The sequence below is a fragment of the Capra hircus genome, chromosome 7 (genome assembly GCF_001704415.2).
Source record: "Capra hircus breed San Clemente chromosome 7, ASM170441v1, whole genome shotgun sequence".
In the NCBI taxonomy this organism is placed as follows: domain Eukaryota; kingdom Metazoa; phylum Chordata; class Mammalia; order Artiodactyla; family Bovidae; genus Capra; species Capra hircus.
Genome location: NC_030814.1, coordinates 60,693,633 through 60,716,240, shown reverse-complemented (window position 1 = coordinate 60,716,240; position 22,608 = coordinate 60,693,633). Strand labels below are relative to the sequence as shown.

At 41.3% G+C, this 22,608-nt stretch overlaps 1 protein-coding gene across 2 annotated transcripts in view; it reads left to right on the top strand.

Moving 5' to 3' along the window:
* Window positions 1-22,608, top strand: part of KDM3B (lysine demethylase 3B) — a 58,860-nt gene that overhangs the window by 24,591 nt on the left and 11,661 nt on the right. For both annotated transcript variants that reach the window (XM_018050325.1, XM_018050326.1), the window contains 8 exons: window positions 2,813-4,049; window positions 4,942-5,143; window positions 10,261-10,475; window positions 11,239-11,391; window positions 16,817-16,924; window positions 18,190-18,317; window positions 19,332-19,611; window positions 20,330-20,586. In XM_018050325.1, the coding sequence (XP_017905814.1) occupies window positions 2,813-4,049; window positions 4,942-5,143; window positions 10,261-10,475; window positions 11,239-11,391; window positions 16,817-16,924; window positions 18,190-18,317; window positions 19,332-19,611; window positions 20,330-20,586 (2,580 nt within the window). The remainder of the gene's footprint in view (window positions 1-2,812; window positions 4,050-4,941; window positions 5,144-10,260; window positions 10,476-11,238; window positions 11,392-16,816; window positions 16,925-18,189; window positions 18,318-19,331; window positions 19,612-20,329; window positions 20,587-22,608) is intronic.

Below are 22,608 nucleotides of genomic sequence, written 5' to 3'. Positions count from 1 at the left end.
TTAAATAAAGTTAATATCAAGTTGGCTCCCCAGTCAAATTTGAAACAGTATCAAATCAGTTCTTACAGTCTTTTGGCTCTTATTTTGGTCACCAAAGTATGATTAATGATGCTGGTCATATTTTCTTTCCAAATTGGCTATTAATTCAAACTGGAATATGAAATACAAATAAAATACTAAATGACTTTTATAAATTATGTATAAGAAACTACTGTGTGCTAAGTACTGTATATTATAAACAGAGAATTGAAATCCTATTTGAAGGAGCTCACGTCCTAAAATGGAATTGTTTTATAACAGTGTCATATAAAACATGGCATATACATTTCATCTGACTTCTTCCCCTTCATAGAATATCCAGTTTGTTAATCTCTAGTGTGCAGGGATGGGGAGGGAAGTGAAGTGCCAAGGCAGAAGAGAAGGCCTGTAAATGCAAAGTTTACACTCTTCATGATTTGTTCTCTGTTAGTTTACCAGCATTCCCAAGAGAACTAGGTGGGGATCTTATGTGGATTTCTCCTCTGTTTAAGTCATCATATTGCCCAAATTGATTAAAATTAAGTCCATGTCAAAGGCAGAATAGATGTAAATGGGGATTACAAAACAGAGCAAATATTACATGCTTCACAAAGAGATCCACTGAATACTGTTGTTTTTGGAGTAGCAAAACTGAATAGATGAAGTACGGATTCAGAGGACATTTTCCAAACAGGTCTGAGAAATTTCTGTGACTGTATCCGTAACTTTACTAGTGGGTTAGCCTAGGTATTCTCTTGGGATATGATTTAAAAGTACAGAAATGGATATTTCCATCATGAACCAGGGGCACAGCCCCCCAGGAAACTTCCTGCCCTAAAAATTGTGTTAAAATCAGTTTGTCATCACTTTCTTATAAGAAAAAGATTTGAAATTTAATCAGTTATAGGAAAAAGAAAGAGCATCCAATTATTTTTCATTCATGTGTGTATGTGTTATATAATTTTGTTTATTATTTAATATTTTTGGCTGTGCTGGGTCTTCATTGCTGCCCTGTCTTTTCCTCTAGTTGCAGTGCAAGGGCTTCTTACTGTGGTGACTTATCTGGTTGCAGAGTAAGGGTTCTAGATGCTCAGACTTCAGTAGTTGAGGCACATGGGCTCAGTAGTTTCTGCTACTGGGGTCTAGAGCACAGGCTCAGTTGTTGTGATGCACAGGCTTAGTTGGTCCATGGCCATGTGGGATCCTCCTGGATTAGAGATGGAAGCCATGTCTCCTGCACTGGCAGGAGGATTCTTTACCACTCAGCCACCAGGGAAGTCCATATGTGTGTTTATTTTTAGAGGGTAACTTTAGTAGTGAAACCTGAGATCCTTATGCTCATTCCTTGCAGTCACACAGGTGTCAAGGGACCTGGACAGATCCAGCCAGTGAAACAACAGCACAGCGTCAGTGCTGTGTCTGTCTATTCTCTTCTTTTTATTTGGAGGAGTTTTAAGTCAGTGGTTTTTGGTTAGTGGGAAGGAAAAGAAAAAAGGAGAATGAACTGAGTTATTGAAATGCCCTGAACTGGTCTCTGTAGCAGATGTCACCTGGAGTTCTCATGCCTCTTTGCTACCCTCAAAGAAAGTCCTAATGTAGACTCCTCTTACATAGTTAAAGAAGAAACTCTCCCCCATCTCGCTTTTTTTTAATACCACCCTTTCATTTATCTGGTATATGTTACATTTCTAAAAATTAAGTTAACGCATAAAATTTACCATTTATACAATTTGAGGTGTGCAGTATCATGGCATTTATATATTCACAATGTTATGCAACCATCACTACTACATAAAGAAATTTTCTTCTTCCCCAAGAGAAACGCCGTATCTATTAAGCAGTCATGAAATAATTTTTATTTCTAATACTTTAAAGTGAATATAAGTACTATGTAAGTACTTGTACCTACCTATGGATATTTCTCTGTATTATCCACATATATGAGTATGTGATATACTATATGAAAGTGATTCTAACCCCTTTTATATACACATCCTTGTTTATCTAAATGCGGAAGTTAGCATTTTTAAGGTATAAAAAAAAGATTTTTTTTTTTCATTCTCCAGTTTGTTGTGCTGAGTGCTTTTGTTGGTGGGTATTATCAGTATCTACAGTTTTCCGCTTTGGAGACTTGTTAAATCATAATGATAACAGAAGTGTTCAGTAACTGGTATGCCTCTTTAATTTAGCACCTTTAGGTCTAACTTTAAGAGAAACAGATAATTCAGCTTTTACGTTGATTTGAGTCCATCTTAGCAATTTTCAGACAAAGATTTTTTTCCTTAATGTACGATGAGCTTTTCATAGGGCTGAAGTCACTTTTGTAAGAGTGGGCAATTTGCAATGACTTAAATCAACCAAAACTTTAACCATAGCCCCTAAGGTCTTTGAGGTAGATTAATATTACAGGGTCACTAGTAATATTTCACTCTATTTCAGACTAAAAGCTCATTTACATTTGGGAACCCTTTTCTTCAGTTCCCTGACAGAGTCTTCATTTCTAAATAGATAACTTAGAAGCCTACACAGCCTCTTGGTGCTTTGACAGTCAGCTGGCTAACAACCAAGGGTATCATTTCATCCTGCCATCTCTGTCTCACCTTGCTAAAGACCCCTCTGTGTTGTCTGTGGCAGTTTTCTTTCCTGGTGAAGTAACAGTTATAAGAGCAGTTTTCCTGGAATTGTAGGGGAGAAAAATTGATTGACCCATAAGAAATGTTGGCCTAGGTCCAAGAAGGTATCAAAAGATTGTCAAGGAAGCCAACATCACTAACTCTGGCTATCTTCTTTTCAGAATTCAAGGAATTCTGTCCTGGCCTCTTCTGGATTTGGAGCATCTCTCCCGGGTTCATCACAAGCTTTGACTTTTGGAAGTGGAAGGAGCCAGTCCAATGGGGTTCTTGCCACAGAGAACAAACCTTTGGGCTTCTCTTTTGGCTGTAGCCCAGCACCAGAGTCTCAGAAAGACTCTGATCTCTCCAAAAACTTGTTTTTTCAATGCATGTCCCAAACTTTACCCACCAGTAACTACTTCACTACCGTTTCAGAGAATTTGGCTGATGATTCCTCCAGTCGAGACTCATTTAAACAAAGCCTTGAGAGCCTCTGTAAAGGAAGATCCACTCTTGGAGCAGACACTAAATCAGGCTCTAAGGCTGGCAGCTCTGTGGATCGGAAAGTGCCTGCAGAGTCCATGCCCACCCTCACGCCAGCCTTCCCACGGAGCCTCCTAAATGCCCGCACCCCAGACAGTCATGAAAATCTATTTTTACAGCCCCCTAAACTGTCCCGAGAAGAGCCTTCTAACCCTTTCTTGGCATTTGTGGAGAAAGTTGAACATAGCCCTTTCAGCAGCTTTGCATCTCAGGCATCAGGTAGCTCTTCCTCTGCTACCACTGTCACCTCCAAGGCAGCACCCAGCTGGCCCGAGTCTCATTCCTCTACAGATTCAGCATCTTTAGCAAAGAAGAAAACCCTCTTCATCACAACTGACTCCTCCAAACTGGTGTCTGGTGTTCTGGGCTCAGCTCTTACCACTGGGGGGCCAAGCCTCTCTGCCATGGGGAATGGCCGCTCCAGTTCACCCACCAGCGGCCTCACCCAGCCCATTGAGATGCCTACTCTCTCCTCTAGCCCCACAGAGGAGAGGCCAACTGTGGGGCCTGGGCAGCAGGACAATCCTCTCCTTAAAACCTTTAGTAACGTCTTTGGCAGGCACTCAGGCAGCTTTCTGTCCTCCCCAGCAGATTTTTCACAGGAGAACAAAGCTCCTTTTGAAGCTGTGAAAAGGTTCTCACTGGATGAGCGAAGCTTGGCTTGCAGACAGGACTCAGACTCCAGTACCAATAGTGACCTGTCAGATTTAAGCGACTCTGAGGAGCAGCTCCAAGCCAAGACCGGCCTGAAGGGGATTCCAGAACACCTGATGGGGAAGCTGGGCCCCAATGGGGAACGCAGTGCTGAGCTGTTGCTGGGAAAAGGCAAAGGGAAGCAGGCCCCCAAGGGCCGGCCTCGGACTGCTCCCTTGAAAGGTGATCCTCCTGAGATTATCCATGGGCCTGGCTCTGGCACTTGCTTCAAATGCTTGCTGTGCTCTTGGGCAGCAGAGGCCCTCTTTTTGATGGAAAGTCCTATAATCTCATAGAATTACATAGTCCAAAGGGTGCTGTAGGGATCCCTCATCAGATCATCTGGTTCAAGTTAGGGTTGATCTAAACCAGCTCTGTAAGAGGGATATCTGTCCTGTTAATGATAATCCCACAAAGTCTTGATAGTCTGTTAATTTTGGTCAGGAACTCTTTCCTCCCTTAGTATATTTCTCCTGCCTTTGGTCCTTCCCCTTTAATGAACTTAGGGGAGTTACTCAGTGCTAGTCTTTATTCTCACATAGCAGCCTTTAGTAGAGTTGATGAAGCAAGAGAACTGCTCCTCAGTTTGCTCCTGTCTGTCACATATTTATGGTTTTAAATCTCTTTCAAAAACTGTTAACTCCTGTGGAGTAAGGTTATAGTCTGAAATTGTGTAAAGACAAGTGTCTAAGAAAATGGCAAGTCACCATTCTCATTAGGATTTGGTTTCCCATAGAAGCCCCAAGAGTTCTTGATTAGTAGAACAGTCATATCCTGAGGGGCTGGTGGCAAGAAGCTACCTTCTGCCTTCTTGAGTTTTCCTCACCTATACTCAGAGTTGTTTCATTGTCATGGGGTACTTCCCACAAATTCTCCATGGTTTTCATTTCCCAGTTGAAGCCTCTTTGTTTCCTCTGCCTCTTTTCTGCCAAGGATGGACCTGATGGGCTCATGCCCATCCAGTGCAAGGAGGAGTGACTCAGGTCAGGACAATATCTGTCCTCAGGAGAATTATGTTTTTGCATCTCTTTTAAACCTTTTATGACCAACCATTTCTGTCTCTGCCTTCTCACAGTGGGCCAGTCAGTGCTGAAAGATGTGAGCAAAGTAAAGAAGCTGAAGCAGTCCGGAGAGCCCTTCCTACAGGATGGGTCGTGCATCAATGTAGCCCCTCACCTGCACAAGTGTCGTGAGTGCCGCCTGGAGCGGTATCGGAAGTTTAAGGAACAGGAACAAGATGATTCCACTGTGGCCTGCCGCTTCTTTCACTTCCGGAGGTACCCAAACTCCTCTCTTCATCTCCTTCCCAGTTTCCTTAGTGATACATAACTTCCACTCTTTCTCTGAATTGGTAAACATATTTCAGCATTTTTTTCTTGTTTTCCTAAACTTCGTTGCTCTTAGAGTCTGTGCTAAGGTTCTGCCATCCCGTTAGTTACTTACGTTGTGAAATGATACGTGACTTCGTCCTTAAGAGAATTTAAATTTAACAGTCTCACCTGCTGCTCCCTGAACTGTGTTCTTATTCCTAACTTGAATTCCATTTGAAACCAGTGATGTGAGCAGAAGGATGCCATTGTGTATTATAGATTTGCTTAACCAGTTACTCCTCTTTAGTGCTAGAGTAATTTAAGTCCCTTAAGAAAGAAGGGGAAGTAAGATTAGGAGATAATGTGAACCTTCTTTAAAATAGGGGTAACTGTTGAAAATCCTTGACATGTCCCTTGCTTTTACCAAACAATACCTATTAACTTACTTTGCTTCTGCTTGATAAACTTAGAAGAGGAATTTCTTCTAATAAATCATTCAAGAGTCCTTAGTTTTTTAAATAAAGAAATCCAAGTGGTTTATCCATGTGGCATGGATTCACTTATTCAGCAAATGTGTATTGAAAATTTAATATGTGCCAGCCATTGTTGTGGGCATTGAGGATTAAACAGTACACAAAACCATCTAATTCCAGCCCTCCAGAGGCTTGTAAGGGATGCAGATAATAGAAAAACAAGTTTAACTATGAGGAAGATAAAGAAGGGAAAGAAGATTGATATGTGGAGAGGCTAGAGAGGCTACAATTTAAATAGGATGACCTGATGGGGGACTTCCTTGGCAGTCCAGTGTTTAGGACTCTGTACTTCCCCCGCAGGGGGCACAGGTTCAGTCCCTGGTTGGGGAACTAAGATCCCACATGTGGTGACACCATAGGGTCCTAAAGAGTTGGACATGACTTAGCAACTGACCAACAACAATGAGTGGGGGGATTATTCCAACTATTTTGGGAAATTCAGTTCAGTTCAGTCACTCAGTCGTGTCTGACTCTTTGTGACCCCATGGACTACAGCATGCCAGGCTTTCCTGTCCATCACCAACTCCCAGAGCTTGCTCAAGTTCATGTCCATTGAGTCTGTGATGCCATACAACCATCTCATCCTCTGTCATCCTGGGAAAGGGCAAGGATTTCCAGGAGTTGGGCCACTGCCCTCTTTTTGGTCTTTGATGGTTGGCCTCAGAACTGTGATGGCACTGGTGGTTGTGTCAGTTCACTTTGCTGATGTGTTATGATGAGTGTATCAGTTCAGTTCAGTTCAGTCGCTCAGTCATGTCCAACTCTTGGCGACCCCATGAATCGCAGCACGCCAGGCCTCCCTGTCCATTACCAACTCCCAGAGTTCACTCAGACTCACGTCCATCGACTCAGTGATGCCATCCAGCCATCTCATCCTCTGTTGTCCCCTTCTCCTTCTGCCCCCAATCCCTCCCAGCATCAGAGTCTTTTCCAACGAGTCAACTCTTCGCATGAGGTGGCCAAAGTACTGGAGTTTCAGCTTTAGCATCATTCCTTCCAAAGAAATCCCAGGGCTGATCTCCTTCAGAATGGACTGGTTGGATCTCCTTGCAGTCCAAGGGACTCTCAAGTGTCTTCTCCAACACCACACTTCAAAAGCATCAGTTCTTCGGTGCTCAGCCTTCTTCACAGTCCAACTCTCACATCCATACATGACCACAGGAAAAACCATAGCCTTGACTAGACAGACCTTTGTTGGCAAAGTAATGTCTCTGCTTTTGAACATGCTATCTAGGTTGGTCATAACTTTTCTTCCAAGGAGTAAGTGTCTTTTAATTTCATGGCTGCAGTCACCATCTGCAGTGATTTTGGAGCCCCCAAAAATAAAGTCTGACACTGTTTCCACTGTTTCCCCATCTATTTCCCATGAAGTGATGGGACCAGATGCCATGATCTTCGTTTTCTGAATGTTGAGCTTTAAGCTGGAACTCTTTCACTCTCCACTTTCACTTTCATCAAGAGGCTTTTTAGTTCCTCTTCACTTTCTGCCATAAGGGTGGTATCATCTGTATATCTGAGGTTATTGATATTTCTCCCGGCAATCTTGATTCCAGCTTGTGTTTCTTCCAGCCCAGCGTTTCTCATGATGTACTCTGCATAGAAGTTAAATAAGCAGGGTGACAATATACAGCCTTGATGTACTCCTTTCCCAATTTGGAACCAGTCTGTTGTTCCATGTCCAGTTCTAACTGTTGCTTCCTCACCTGCATACAGATTTCTTAAGAGGCAGGTCAGATGGTCTGGTATTCCCATCTCTCAGAATTTTCCACAGTTTATTGTGATCCACACAGTCAAAGGCTTTGGCATAGTCAATAAAGCAGAAATAGATGTTTTTCTGGAACTGTTTTGCTTTTTCGATGATCCAGCGGATGTTGGCAATTTGATCTCTGGTTCCTCTGCCTTTTCCAAAACCAGCTTGAACATCAGGAAGTTCACGGTTCACGTATTGCTGAAGCCTGGCTTGGAGAATTTTGAGCATTACTTTACTAGCATGTGAGATGAGTGCAATTGTGCAGTAGTTTGAGCATTCTTTGGCATTGCCTTTCTTTGGAATTGGGATGAAAACTGACCTTTTCCAGTCCTGTGGCCACTGCTGAGTTTTCCAAATTTGCTGGCATATTGATTGCAGCACTTTCACAACATTATCTTTCAGGATTTGAAACAGCTCAGCTGGAATTCCATCACCTCCACTAGCTTTGTTCGTAGTGATGCTTTCTAAGGCCCACTTGACTTCACATTCCAGGATGTCTGGCTCTAGATGAGTCATCACACCATCATGATTATCTGGGTCATGAAGATCTCTTTTGTATAGTTCTTCTGTGTATTCTTGCCACCTCTTCTTAATATCTTCTGCTTCTGTTAGGTCCATACCATTTCTGTCCTTTATCGAGCCCATCTTTGCATGAAATGTTCCCTTGGTAGCTCTAGTTTTCTTGAAGAGATCTCTAGTCTTTCCCATTCTGTTCTTTTCCTCTATATCTTTGCATTGATTACTGAAGAAGGCTTTCTTATCTCTTCTTGCTATTCTCTGGAACTCTGCATTCAAATGCCTATATCTTTCCTTTTCTCCTTTGCTTTTCGCCTCTCTTCTTTTCACAGCTATTTGTAAGGCCTCCCCAGACAGCCATTTTGCTTTTTTGCATTTCTTTTCCGTGGGGATGGTGTTGATCCCTGTCTCCTGTGCAATGTCGTGAACCTCTGTCCATAGTTCATCAGGCACTCTATCTATCAGATCTAGTCCCTTAAATCTATTTCTCGCTTCCACTGTATAATCATAAGGGATTTGATTTAGGTCGTACCTGAATGATGAGTGTATACTGAGGCTCAAACTTCTAGTGGAAGTCACTCGGACATCTTGGACCTGTTTGTTCTAATCAGTTTACGTCGTGTCCTTGGACTATTGTCATTCTCTTAAAGTCTGTGCCCTCCCTCTTCCCTCCTGTTTCAGGATGAGGAAGTGAAGTGAAGTGAAGTCGCTCAGTCATGTCTGACTCTTTGTGATCCCATGGACTGTAGCCTACCAGGCTCCTCTGTCCATGGAGTTCTCCAGGCAAGAATCCTGGAGTGGGTTGCCATTTCCTTCTCCAGGGGATCTTCCCGATCCCGGGATCAAACCCAGGTCTCCTGCATTGCAGGGAGAATCTTTACCGTCTGACCTACCAGGGAAATCAGGATGAGGAGGAACTAGTAAAGGAGACTGAGAAGAAACAGCCAGTGAGGTATTCTGGAAGACAACTGAAGAATGTGTTTCTAGGAAGGAATAATGAACTCTGGCAAATGCTGGTGATTGGGTGTGGTCAGTTAAGGACAAAAAATGACCGTTGGATTTAACAGTGGGGAATGACCTTGTCGAAAACAGTTTTAGGACTTCCCTCACTGTCCAGTGCTTCCACTGCAGGGGATGTGGGTTCCATCCCTGGTCGGGAACTCAAGACGTCATATGCCACACAGCACAGCCAAAATAAAGTTTTGGTAGATTGATGAGAGAACGTCTAAATGTTGTGGTTTAAGAGAAAATAGGGGTCGGAGGTGGGAGGGGGGGTTCATGTTTGGGAACTCAAGTACACCCGTGGTGGATTCATGTTAATGTATGGCAAAACCAATACAGTATTGTGAAGTGAAATAATGTAAAAATAAAAATTTAAAAAAATAAAGGAGAAAGGAACTGGTAACTATCAGTATAGACAAATCTCCTAAGAAACTTTGCTCTTATGAACAAATAAATGAAGGAGGATGTGGGATCAAAGGGACTGAGATAGCACATTCAAATACTGACTAGAGTGATTCAGTAGAGAGGAAAATCCCCGATTCAATGCACATGACTTTGAGCAAACTCCAGGAAGACAGTGAAGGACAGGGAAGCCTGGCATGCTGCAGTCCATCGGGTCACAAAGAGTCAGACATGCCTGAGCAACTGAACAATGACAAAAAGAGAGGAAAATAGATGTAGAACAGAGAATTAGTGAAGGGATGCCTATGCAAGAGGATAAGGTGTAGAGCAAAAGTGGAGCTAGTTCATCCACAGTAGCAGAAGATGAGATGGAGTACCTGGGGGCAGGTATAGCAATGTGTGATAGTGTGGTGGGAGCTTGTGGGAATTCTCTCTTCTGGCTCCTTGCAGGAATTTTTGAATGAAATAGTTAGCAAGGTCCTCGTGAGGAAAATAATACTGAAGTTTTGGAAAGAAAGAAGATATTAAACAAGCATTAAAGGCTCACCTGATGTAAGTCGACAGGCATTTCAAGTGTGACAGTGAGCACAGATCTGTGTTTTTCTCTGGTCACATTTAGTGGTGTGGTTGCTGGTATGGAATAAGTGGTTAGAGAAACTGGTAGACAGCTCTTTAAAGAACCTGGACCTAATAAGTATTAACAGTAAGCCTTTCTATTAGTACATACTGTGTTGGTCGAATATGGTGCAAGTTCTTAACTCCGCCTGATTCCTATTAAGTCTCACTTAATTTCTTTTAGGTCATAGGATTTTTAAGTGGGTGTTGGTTTCCATGGTTGCTGCTATTTACTGTCTATTTGACTGTGTATCTTCCTATCTCAGGTTGATCTTCACTCGAAAAGGGGTACTCCGAGTGGAAGGGTTTCTGAGTCCCCAGCAAAGTGACCCTGATGCCATGAACCTGTGGATTCCCTCTTCTTCCCTAGCAGAAGGAATAGACCTAGAAACCTCGAAATACATTCTGGCCAATGTTGGAGACCAGTTCTGCCAACTTGTGATGTCTGAGAAGGAGGCCATGATGATGGTGGAGCCACACCGTAAGGCCCCCTCTTACTTGTCTTCTAGGCAGTTCTAGTTGGAAACTCATTTTCTTTTGCTTAAAGTGAAGTGTGGAATGAGTGGCAGATAGCATTCTCTATGGATGAATTAAGCCTGCTAAAACTTCTGTATGAGCTAAATTGAATAGCTAAAGCAATACCTGAGTCTAGCAAGTCCTCAGTCTTTCTGTCTTTGGCATTTAACAGACTAAAATTTCCTTCCCTATTTGTCTTTCATTTTTGTAGCACAGTTGCCATAATTTGCATTTTGATCCCTATTTGGCTTTGGTTCACTCTGAATATTTTCTTCACTTTGAACTAATTTGTGTCAGTAAGTAGTAATACTTTATAGTTTGTGAATAGATTAAGTGCTACTGGTTGTTGTGTTTCATACCTTAAACCCATGTTATTCATACATTTATGGTATTTCCATGTCTATGAGATACTATACCCTATTTCTAGACCAAGGAATATTGTACTATACTTTAAGAGAAAATCTTCTTATTTATAGCTTCCCCAATTTGAAAATTTTATAGTATCTTAAGTGACAACATATGGCATTCATTCTCACTAACACTTGCTCAGAAATATTAGAAATTCCATGTATTTTGTTTCTCTTACAATTATACAAATACGAACTGCATGAATCTTTTGAGTTTAATTGCTAGACAAAATGCTTAAATGGGAATCAGTGGATCTGGGATCTTATGCTCTCGCTCAGGATGCTCAGTGCCAACAGTATTCCTCTTCCTTTTTCCACCAGAGAAAGTGGCATGGAAGCGAGCGGTCCGAGGTGTACGGGAGATGTGTGATGTATGTGAAACAACCCTCTTCAACATCCACTGGGTTTGTCGCAAATGCGGATTTGGGGTCTGCCTTGACTGTTACAGGCTTAGGAAAAGCCGACCACGCAGTGGTGAGCAAATGTTGTCCTATACAGCTGAAGGTAAAATGTCAGTGGAGGTGTGGACTTGGAAACTGAAGCAGAAATGGCTTTGGGCTCCTTCTTTAGCTTATATTTTGTCACATTGTGAGGTCTTAAAAGTGCCAATACTCCAGCCTAACTGAGAAGGTTAACACTTTTAAAGTATACACTTCAAATGTTTGTAGTATATTCTCAAGTTTATATAGTTATCACCACTATCTAAGTTCATTTTCATTGCTCCAAAAATGAATCTTGCATTCAGTAGCAGTCACTCCCTATTCCTTCCCCCCTTAAACCTTGGTAACCATCAGTCCACTTACTGTCTCTATCAACTTGCCTATTCTGTACGTGTCATATAAATGGAATCATACAATATATGGCCTTCTGTGACTGGCCTCTTAAACTTAGCATACTCTTTCAAAGTTTTATCCATGTTATAGCACATAATTCATTCCTTGTATTGCCAGGTAATATTCCATTGTATAGATATACTACATTTTCTTCATCCAGTCTTTAGTTGATGGACATTTGCGTTGTTTCTACTTTTGGCTGTTATGAATAGTGGAACATTTGTTACAAGTTTTTGTGTGGATGTATGTTTTCATTTTTTTGAGAATATATACCTTGTAGTAGAATTGATGGGGCATGTGGCAGTTCTGTGTTTAACCCTTTCAGAAACTGCCAAACTGTATTCCAAAGTAGCTGCACCATTTTATAATTCCACCAGCAATGTATGAGGATTGCAAATTTTCCACATCCTTGTCAACGCTTGTTATTATCTGTCTGATTATAGCCATCATAGTGACTGTGAAGTAGTATATAGTGTGATTTTAATTTGCATTTCCCAGATGACTACTAATGTTGAGAATCTTTTCTTGTGTTTTTTGGCCCTATCTTCCCTGGAAAAATGTCTGTTCAAAGCCTTTGCTTCACTTTTCTTTTTGCTTTATCTTATTACGTGCCAAGAATCTTCTTTGCCCCTTGACTTCATCATTCTTCCCTCTTCTATGATACAGTGTAACCATTGTAACTGATTTAGAGCTTAGACTACTGGGATCTGAATCCTACTTCTGTATCTTATCATGCCAACTATGGTGTCTTGGGCTAGTTATTTAGCCCCTCAGACTCATTTCCTTGTCTATAAAACAAAGATAATACAAGTATGTCCCTCACAGCATTGTTTTAAGAATTAAATGAGATAATGTATGTTCAGTGGTTAACACATTCACTAGTTACTACATGTTACATAGCTAAGATCTTCCACTTTTGCCCATGAAAGATAAACTTCCGCAGAAGTTGCCCTCCTATCATAAAAAGTAAGAAAATCAGACAAAATATGCAAAACCACAGTTTCAGAGGGCTTCCGTGATAGCTCAGTTGGTAAAGAATCCGCCTGCAGTGCAATGCAGGAGACCCCGGTTCATTCCTGGGTCGGGAAGATCCACTGGAAAAGGGATAGGCTCCCCACTCCAGTATTCTTGGGCTTCCCTTGTGGCTCAGCTGGTAAAGAATCTGCCTGCAGTGTGGGAGACCTGGGTTCAATCCCTGGGTTGGGAAGATCCCCTGGAGAAGGGAAAGGCTACCTACTCCAGTATTCTGGCCTGGAAAATTCCATGGACTGTGGGGTCTCAAAGAGTCAGACACAACTGAGCGACTTTCACTTTCACAGTTTCAGATATTGGACAGCAGGCAGCTTGAGTCTGTACTCCCTCAGAAAAATGAAGAAACAAGGTGAGTCCTACAATTGCCCCAGTTTACTGCATGGAGGCAGTTTCTAGCCTGTATCACAGGGAAAGGCAATTAAAATAGAGTTTGGCAATCTCACAAGTTCAGACCGAGATTAAAATCTGAGAAGAGTGAGGCAGCGTACTGAAGTGCTACAGAAAGAACACCAGATCTAGAGAAATCATCTTAATTTTTTTTTTCTTATTATATAGTGGTCTGCACATGCATCAGAGGAAACTGTCCTCAAGCCAATCAACTGAATTGTATACAGAACTCACAATTTGTATTCCCACCAGCCAGAGTGGAGAGACATTGGATAGAGTCCAAAGGGGTCACACCCTTTGTAGTAGGACTAACGTAGTCCCAGAATAAAGTTGCTCTGGACCTGCCATAATGAAGTGTAGAGCACGACTTGGAAGGATCAAATTCATCTGCAAATTGCTTAGTTATACGCTACAGTAAAACCAAACATTCTTTAAAGGATTACACAAAATCCAGTACTCTGAAACATAAAACTCACAAAGCTCTGCATTCGGTGAAGAAAGATCTGGTGTACAGAAAAGAATAATGCAACCAGTATAATACAACCAGTAATCTGGGAGGAAGAAAACAATCGATAGAACAAGTACAGAAATGACAGTGATGAGGGAGTTATTGTAAAAGGACCTTAAAACAGCTATCAAAATACTTTTAATATGTTTGGACCGGAGAAGGCAATGGCACCCCACTCCAACAAATCTTGCCTAGCAAATCCCATGGATGGAGGAGCCTGGAAGGCTGCAGTCCATGGGTTCGCTAGCAGTCGGACATGACTGAGTGACTTCACTTTCATTTTTCACTTTCATGCATTGGAGAAGGAAATGGCAACCCACTCCAGTGTTCTTGCCTGGAGAATCCCAGGGACGGGGGAGCCTGGTGGGCTGCCGTCTATGGGGTCGCACAGAGTCAGACACGACTGAAGCTACTTAGCAGCAGCAGCAATATGCTTGGACATAAAGGAAAACATAATGAGTAACGTAGAAGACATGTAAAAGACCCAGATGAAGCTTCTAGAGATGAAAAGTAACTAAATAAAAACACTAGGTAGGATTAATGGCATATTAGGTACTGCAGAAGAAACAGTGAACTTGAAGACATAGAATAAAAAGTATGAAAAACTAAGTACAGACAGAGGACTTAAATTTATAAGTTGAAGAGTGCCTTATTGAACTACCAGATACATTAGGTAGTCTCCCAAACAAGTAAGTGGAGTTCCAGAAAGAGAAAGGGCAGGAGAACAGAGATAGAAAAAATATTGAAAAAAATAAAGCCAAAATTTTTCCAAATTTGATGAAAAAGCTATAACATTACAAGTCCAACAATAATCCTCAAATAAAAAAGACATTAAGAAAAACACATCAAAGCACGTCCTAATTACTTACTGAAAAACAGTGTGTAAAGAGAAAAGCTGAAAAGCACAAGAGGAAAAAGATGCACATTATGTAACAAAGATAAGAATGATAGCTAACTTGTCAGAAAACTATACTCTAGAGACAATGGTACAGCATTTTAAAGTGCTGAAAATAAACCTATTAGCCTAGAATTCATACCTAGTGGAAATATCTTTCTAGGGTAAAATCGTTTTCCAGGAATGGAAAAAGTGATAGAATTCATCATTCTATCACCAGCAGACCCATGCTGCAAAGTTAAAGGTAGTGACTCAGGCAAAAGAAAATGATACAATGTGGAAATTTGGATTTATGCAAAGGAATGAAGAATGTGCTACATGGTAAATATGTGGGTACATATGAAAGACTTTTTTCTTATTTTAGGACTTACTTGGTGGTACAGTAGATAGGAATCCACCTACCAACACAGGGGACATGGGCTCAATCCCTGGTCCGGGAAGATTCTACATGCTATGGAGCCGCTAAGCCCATACACCACAAATACTGAACCCACACTCTAGAGCCTGTGAGCCTCAACTACTGAGCCCAGGTGCTACAACTGCTGAAGCCCACGTGTGTAGAACCTGTGCTCTGCGACTGGAAACCCCACTGCAGTGAGAAGCCTACATACCACAAGGAAGACCAGCCCCTGCTACAGCAGACCCAGTACAGCCAAAAATAACTGACTAGATAGATAAATAATTTCAAAAAAAGACAAGGAAGGGCTTCCCTGGTGGCTCAGTTAGAAAGAATCTGCCAGCCAGTGCAGGACACATGGGTTCAATCTCTGGTCAGGGAAGATCCCCCATACTGTGGAGCAACTAAGCCCGTGTGCCGTAGCTACTGAGCCTGTGCTCTAGAGCCTGGGAGCCACAAGTATCGAGCCTATGTGCCACAGCTACTGAAGCCCGAGTGCCCTAAAGCCCATGCTCTGCAACAAGAGAAACCAATGCAGTGAGAAGCCCACACACTGCAACTAGAGAGTAGCCTCCACTGTCTACAACTAGAGAAAAGCCGACACAGCAACTAAGACCCAGCACAGCCAAAAAATTAGAACATTAAAAAGACAAGGAAAAACATCTGGAATCTTCCTGGACCAAGGATCAAACCCAAGTTCCTTGCACTGGAAGTGTGCCACCAGGGAAATCCCCACAACCCAGTCTTTAAATGGGAAAAATATTTGAACAGATATGTCATCAAAGAAGATAGGTCAATGAGAAATAAACACATGGAAAAAACTGTCATTACTTACTAGGGAAATGCAAATTAAAACCATAATGAGAAACCACTGTCCCCACTAGGTTGGATAACATTTTTAAAACTGAGGGTGCAAAGTGCTGTCAGGGATATGGAGCAACTAAAACATATTAAACATTGCTGATAGGGATGCAATTTGGTACCATCACTTTGGAAAACAGTATATCTATTTCTTTATAAGTTTAACATCAACTAGCATTCTACTAGTATGTATAAGGGAAATGAAAATATATCCACACAAAGGCTTGTGCTTGAATGTGTATAGCACTTTATTCATAATAGCCAATAATTGGAAACAATCCAACTGTTCACCAGTAATTGAAAGCAGTCCAACTATTCATGAGTGGGTAAACAAAATGTGGTACATCCAAACTATGGAACAGCACTCAGACATGAAAAGGAATGAATTACTTATACATGGAACAATATGGATGAATCTCAAAATCATTATGCCGAATGAAAATATCTCAACACAAATGACAGATGACATACCATATGTTTCCAGTAATATGAAATTCTAGAAGTAAAACTTTAATGTTAGAAATTTGATCAGTAGTGGCCAGGGGTTGAGGAAAGGGTATTGACTGCAAAGGGCTAAAGGAAACTTTGGGACGGAATAGTAATGTTCTAAATTCTGAATGTTGCACTGTTTTCCACAACTAGATATCTTTGTCGAAATTCAAACATATTTGAATTTGAAGTGTACACTTTAAATTGTTGAACTAATTTTATGTAAATTATACCTTAGTGAAGCAGTATTTTTAAAAGTTAAGGACTTCCTGGTGGTCCAGTGGTTAAGACTCTGCTTTCATGGTAGGGGGCATGGCTTTGATCCCTGGTTGGGGAACTAAGGTCCCACGAACTGTATAACCAAAAATAAATAAAATTAGCTGTGATCTTCTTTGACCCGTGAGAAAACTGGTCTTTAGAGTCTGAAACTCTCACTCACTGAGAGAGATACATCTTGTGACCCTCATATATAGGAAAGTCATTCATTTCCGTTTCAGAGACAGAAGAGATGGGTGATGAAGAGGTTTTCTCCTGGTTGAAGTGTGCAAAGGGGCAGTCCCATGAACCAGAGAATCTCATGCCCACACAGATAATCCCTGGCACAGGTAAAAGGAATTCCTTTTTTAGATTTGGTGGGAGAAAAATATTTTTAAGTTATAATTTATACACTATAAAATTTGGTAAAATGGTTTATGTCAGCTTGACTGTTTTTAAGCTTCACAAGATTTCTCTGAGACTTTGAATCTTCAGAAATGTTAGATTGATTGTATGCAGTCAGGGCACATACTTTGCCTCACTTGGGTGTAGGGGTTGGTTGCTTTTCAGATGTCATTTTACATTCTTATGGTCAGCAGGGCCAGAATAGAAAAAGCCTGTCTTGGAATTCTGTGGTGGTCCAGTGATTAAGACTGTGCTCTCACTGCTGAGAGCCTGGGTTTAAGCCTGGTTGGGGAACTAAGATCCTGCAAACTGTGTAACATGGCAAAAAGAAAAAAAGGAAAGAAAAAGCTAGTCCCCTGGCTTCCAGAAAGACCTTTGATTTTAGGCTTATAAAAATCCAGCTGAGGGACTTCCCTGATGGAAGTCCAGTGGTTAAGACTCCATGCTTCCAGTGCAGGGGCCCTGGGTTCGATCCTTGGTCAGGAAACTAAGATCCCACATACCCCATGGTGCAGCCAAAAAAAAAATCCAACTGAAGCTAATCAAAGCTCTTGAAACCATGAAGAAGGCAGCTTACCAGTAGGGATCAATGGTCTCATGGCAACTTACTTCAGCGATTTCCTCCAGAAAGTCTATTTCCAGCTTCCATACTTGCACTAACACACACACACTGAAGCTGGTGAATCCCCTGCCTATAGTCTCCTTCACTTTGGGGAGCCACCCCCTATTATACCCCAGTGTATGCAAGCAGAAGAGCTCCCTGAGTGCAGTGGTCAGATGCCTGCTCCCTGCTGATCTAAGCATTGGTTAAATGTTTCTGTAAAGTATACATTGGTATAACTTATAGTAAAGTACCTAAATCTCAAGTATACAATTCAAAACGTTTATATACACTTGAATATTAAGGAATCTACCGTTAGAGTTTCTGCTGAAGGACACCTTGTTAATATTTACTAGAGGAGGGTGGGAGTGTAGCTTAGTGGTTAAATGTGTACAGAACATTAGTGCTAGATAGACTTGGGTTAAAGTCTTAGTACTTTCATTTACCAACTTTATGTACTTAAGCAAATAACCTAACTTCCCTGAGTCTCAGTTTCATCATCAGAAATCAAGGGTATAAACTGCTACCTCACTGAAATGTTGTAAGGCTTGAGAGAGATAATGTAAAGTATTCCAAGGTTGATTATTATTATAATTATCTTTTTTCCAGCTCTTTACAATATTGGAGACATGGTACATGCTGCCCGGGGCAAGTGGGGAATTAAAGCAAACTGCCCTTGTATTAGTCGGCAGAACAAATCTGTGTTGAGACCTGCTGTCACTAATGGGATGTCACAGGTAAAATGGTGTGAAAAAGTGGTGTTTCTCACAGGTAAACTGAGAGAAACTTAAGTTCTTTGTTCCAGTAAATGTCCCATTTTCACCTCTGTTGTCCCAGGCTACTCTTGGATTCCTGGGCAACTAGGGGATAGGGAAGCCTGTCTAGAGAGAGCCCGTAGGGTTTACTGGAGGGATTTAAATTCCCCCTAACTCGTGTGAGTTTCTCTTCATTTGTCTTTAAAACCAATTCAGGCTTGGTTGATAAGTAGCACAAAGAGATTCTTTGCATCTTGTCCGGATTTCTACCTCAGGGTCTTTATGTAGATAAAGAGTATCGAAAAGGTCGCTAGCAATACAGTCTTATCTGTGTGCATGGACCCTGCCTTGTCATGTTAGGTACTGAGGAAAGAAACATGAATATTGGCCCGTTGATCTGGGATCATTCCACCTGAAACCATCCTAAGCAGTGATCATAGAGCAGCAGTGATTTTCCCATCTTCTGTCAGAGGTGGAGGTCATTCTAGTTTGATGGTGACCACTAAGAATAAGACATTATTTAAAAACAAAAAACACACTGCTTACTTTCGGAGGACTTTGCAGGCATGCTACATGTGATCAATAAGAGGTACAAGGATTAACCCTGAGAAATCTCAAGATATATTTTCAGTAGAATTGATATATTAGAACACATCATCTGGAAAATTTAACAATAGAAAAATGACCTTTTTATTGAGCATTTATGTATGCCAGACACTGTGCTGAGCTCTTTGCATATACTATCTCATTTGAGCCTCAGGCCAAACAAAAACCCTGTCTTGTTCATTGCTCTTTCCACAGAACCTAGCATGGATTCTATCACGTGTAGGAATCAATAAATATATGTTAAATTAATGAGTGAGTGAAATAGCAGTTTATGGGACAATTCCAAATTGCTTTCCCAGACTTATTTAGTGTCAGCAGTCCTTACTATTTGCAATGTATTTTTTCTACACAAGGACAGCACTTTAATAATTTTGGCGTTCTGTGCTATAGCTTCCTAGCATAAACCCTAGTGCCTCTTCTGGAAATGAAACCACCTTCTCAAGCGGAGGAGGAACTGCACCGGGAACACAACCAGAGACAGACCATGTTCCCAAAGCCGACAGTACTGACAGCAGATCAGATGAGCCTCTGAAAGCAGACAGTTCGACATCAAATAGCAGTAGTGAGCTAAAAGCCATCAGGCCCCCTTGCCCTGACACAGCCCCACCCTCCTCTGCCCTGCACTGGTTGGCGGATTTAGCAACTCAGAAGGCTAAAGAAGAAACAAAAGGTGAGATTAACACAAGTCTCTGCCCTGCCTGTGGGTGGAACACTTGAGTTATTCTGGAATCCTTCAAACTCACACATTACCATCCACATTTTTGAAACATGCTGCTTGCTTTCTCTGGCCGATCACATAAAATGAGGGACTCTCTTTCAACTTCTTTCTAGAAGTGGAGCTTTTTTAAAAAGGCACATGCCTGGGCTCCACCCCAAATCTCTTTAGTCAGAATTTGGTTTTTAACAATCTTCCCAGATTGCCCTGTTATTAAGCCAGTATTGCTAGCCAGGAGGGCTAGACTTGTCTTTTGATGGGCACAAGAATCACCTGGGGAATTGTTAAAAATGAAGATTCCTGTGCCCCACCAGAACTATCAAATGAGAATCTCCATTTTTAACAAGCACTCCAGGTGATTGCAATACAAGTATTCTGGAGACTTACTTGAAGAAACACTGACTTAGAAAGTGAGGGAGACGAAAGATGAATGGGAACAAAAGGAAGTTTGAAATCCAGATCTGGAAAAGAAAGGAAGAAGTAGGAGAGCTTCTCCTTGGCCATGAGACCTGCCATAGTCATAGCTCATCAGGCTTGGCCCAGACAGGCTGTACGTAGTTTGGGGGGCAGGGGAGGGGAGAGTTTCTTCTTTCCTACTTGGCTGATTTTTAGGAGGCAGTTGCCTGCTGGGTATTCCTTGTGCCTAATGCTATTCCCGGTTATGTTCTTACAGAAGCAGGGTCCCTGAGGTCGGTGCTCAATAAAGAGTCTCATTCACCCTTTGGGCTGGACTCGTTCAACTCCACTGCAAAGGTCTCTCCGTTGACTCCAAAGCTTTTTAACAGTCTGTTACTGGGTCCCACTGCCTCCAACAACAAAACTGAAGGCTCTAGCCTTCGAGACCTCCTCCACTCCGGGCCAGGAAAGCTTCCTCAAACCCCCTTGGACACAGGCATACCCTTTCCCCCGGTCTTCTCTACATCCTCAGCAGTAAGTGTCCTCCCTAAAACTCTAGCCTTTGCTGCTTTTCCATGGAAGAACCATCAGAAAGAGATCTGATAACTAGGTTGGAGGGTATAGAGTGACTTGTGTTCTCTACATTATCAGTCCCAACTGATAAGATCTTTCTTTTTATCAAGTTTGGGGAATGTTTGAGATCCTTTTAAGTAGTAAAGCTTTTGTGCCATGTTAGGAAATCAGTAGAAACTGAGACATTGGGATTTTTCAGTCATCATCAGGAATCACTTTATTTTCTTAATGATAACAAATAGCTAATTTTTTTTAACACAGGTGATACATTTATGTGTCATCCTCTTAGATATCTAATAGATACCTCAAACATAACACGTCTAAGACCACACTCCTAATCTTTTGCCTATAAACTTGCATTTCCTTTTTTTCGCCTCTCTTGATCACTGGTTTCCAGCTGCTTGGCCAAAAATCTTAAAGAGTCATTTGGGACTCCCCTCTCACACTTTGTGTCTAATCTGTTAGCATATCTTTTCAGTTCGATTGTACAATGTATTCGTAGCATACCCATTTCTCATCAGCTCCCCTGCTTCCCCATTCTAGTCTGAGATAACATCCTCTGTTGCCTGAATTCTTACAGTAATCTCCATTTTTTCCCTTTCCACTCCACAGTCAGTTTCAACAGAGCAGTTAGTATGATCCTTTTAAGATATAAATCAAATCATATCACTGCTGCCTAAAATCTTTCAAGGGCTTCCAATTTCATAATAAAAACAGAGTCCTTTCAGTGGACTATAATGTTCCAGCCCTAGCTTCTCCTCACTTCCCTGACCTCAACTTCCACTCTTATTGTCCATTCTGCTCTGGCCCCACCCACCTTCTTGCTTTTCCTTGGACATGGCTAGGCATGCTCTCTTCAGAGCCTTTACATGTGTCCTTTTCTCCGCCGAGAGCTGTCTTTTCCATGTCACCACATGGCCTGCTTCATCATCAGCATCCTCTCCTCCTTTCTGAAATGTTACCTCTTTATTAAGGCTTCTTTTTAGATCACCCTTTTTTTAAAGTCCATTCCACTCCCATCCTCCACTCATATGTTTCTTCTGCACCTATTAACATCTGACTTACTGTGTTTTATTTATTTTCTATCACCACTTAAAGGCATTTTTGTCTTTTATTTTTTCTCCATGCTGTGCAGCTTTGGGGATCTTAGTTCCCCAACCAGGGATAGAACCGGGTCCCTAGCAGTGGAAGCACAAAGTCATAATCACTAAACTGCTAGAAATTCCCCCATTTTTGTCTGTTTTATTCCCCCAATAGCCATAGTGCCACAATGTTTGATACATAGGTATTTAGTAAGCATTTACTGAACAAATAAATTCAAAGATATAAAATTTAAATTTACAAGATGCAGTGAAAAGGCTTCTTCTTGCTGTTGCCTCCCTTTCTGTAGGTGACCACTGTTTGATGATTGTCCTTTCTGTGATATTAAAATATCAGTATATAGTTTTTTCCTCTTTTTTTTACACAGATATTTTTATACATTGCTTCTTTATTTTCAGTTTATGTATTTCAGAGATCATTTCAAACAAAAACATAAACATGTTTCTCATTCTATTTTATGACTGACTGAAATTTGATGATGGTTGAGCCCTGTACAGTGTGGGTTATTTGTTTCTCTTTTGGATAAATGACCTCCAAAATTACGTTGAGCTCTGTTTTATTTGTACTTGGCTTGGACTCCCAGTTCTCCTTTTTCTTTTTAAATTTTCCAAAGATTTTATAAAGTATATGGTTACATATACTTTATAGAGATAATAATTAGTGATACTTAAGTCATTGGGCTATCCAGTTTACAGAAGCCCTCCCCTTCCTTCACATCTGTGATCTTAGGTTTGTCACTTTCATCTCTGGGCCTGAGCTTTCCCACCAGCCAAAACAAACGAGAGATTCTTGGTAGGGGACAAACTGACGAGTGGGAGACTACTTTCAGAATATACAGTTCTCTTGGATACAAATATTTATTGGGTACACTCCCTAGTAAAA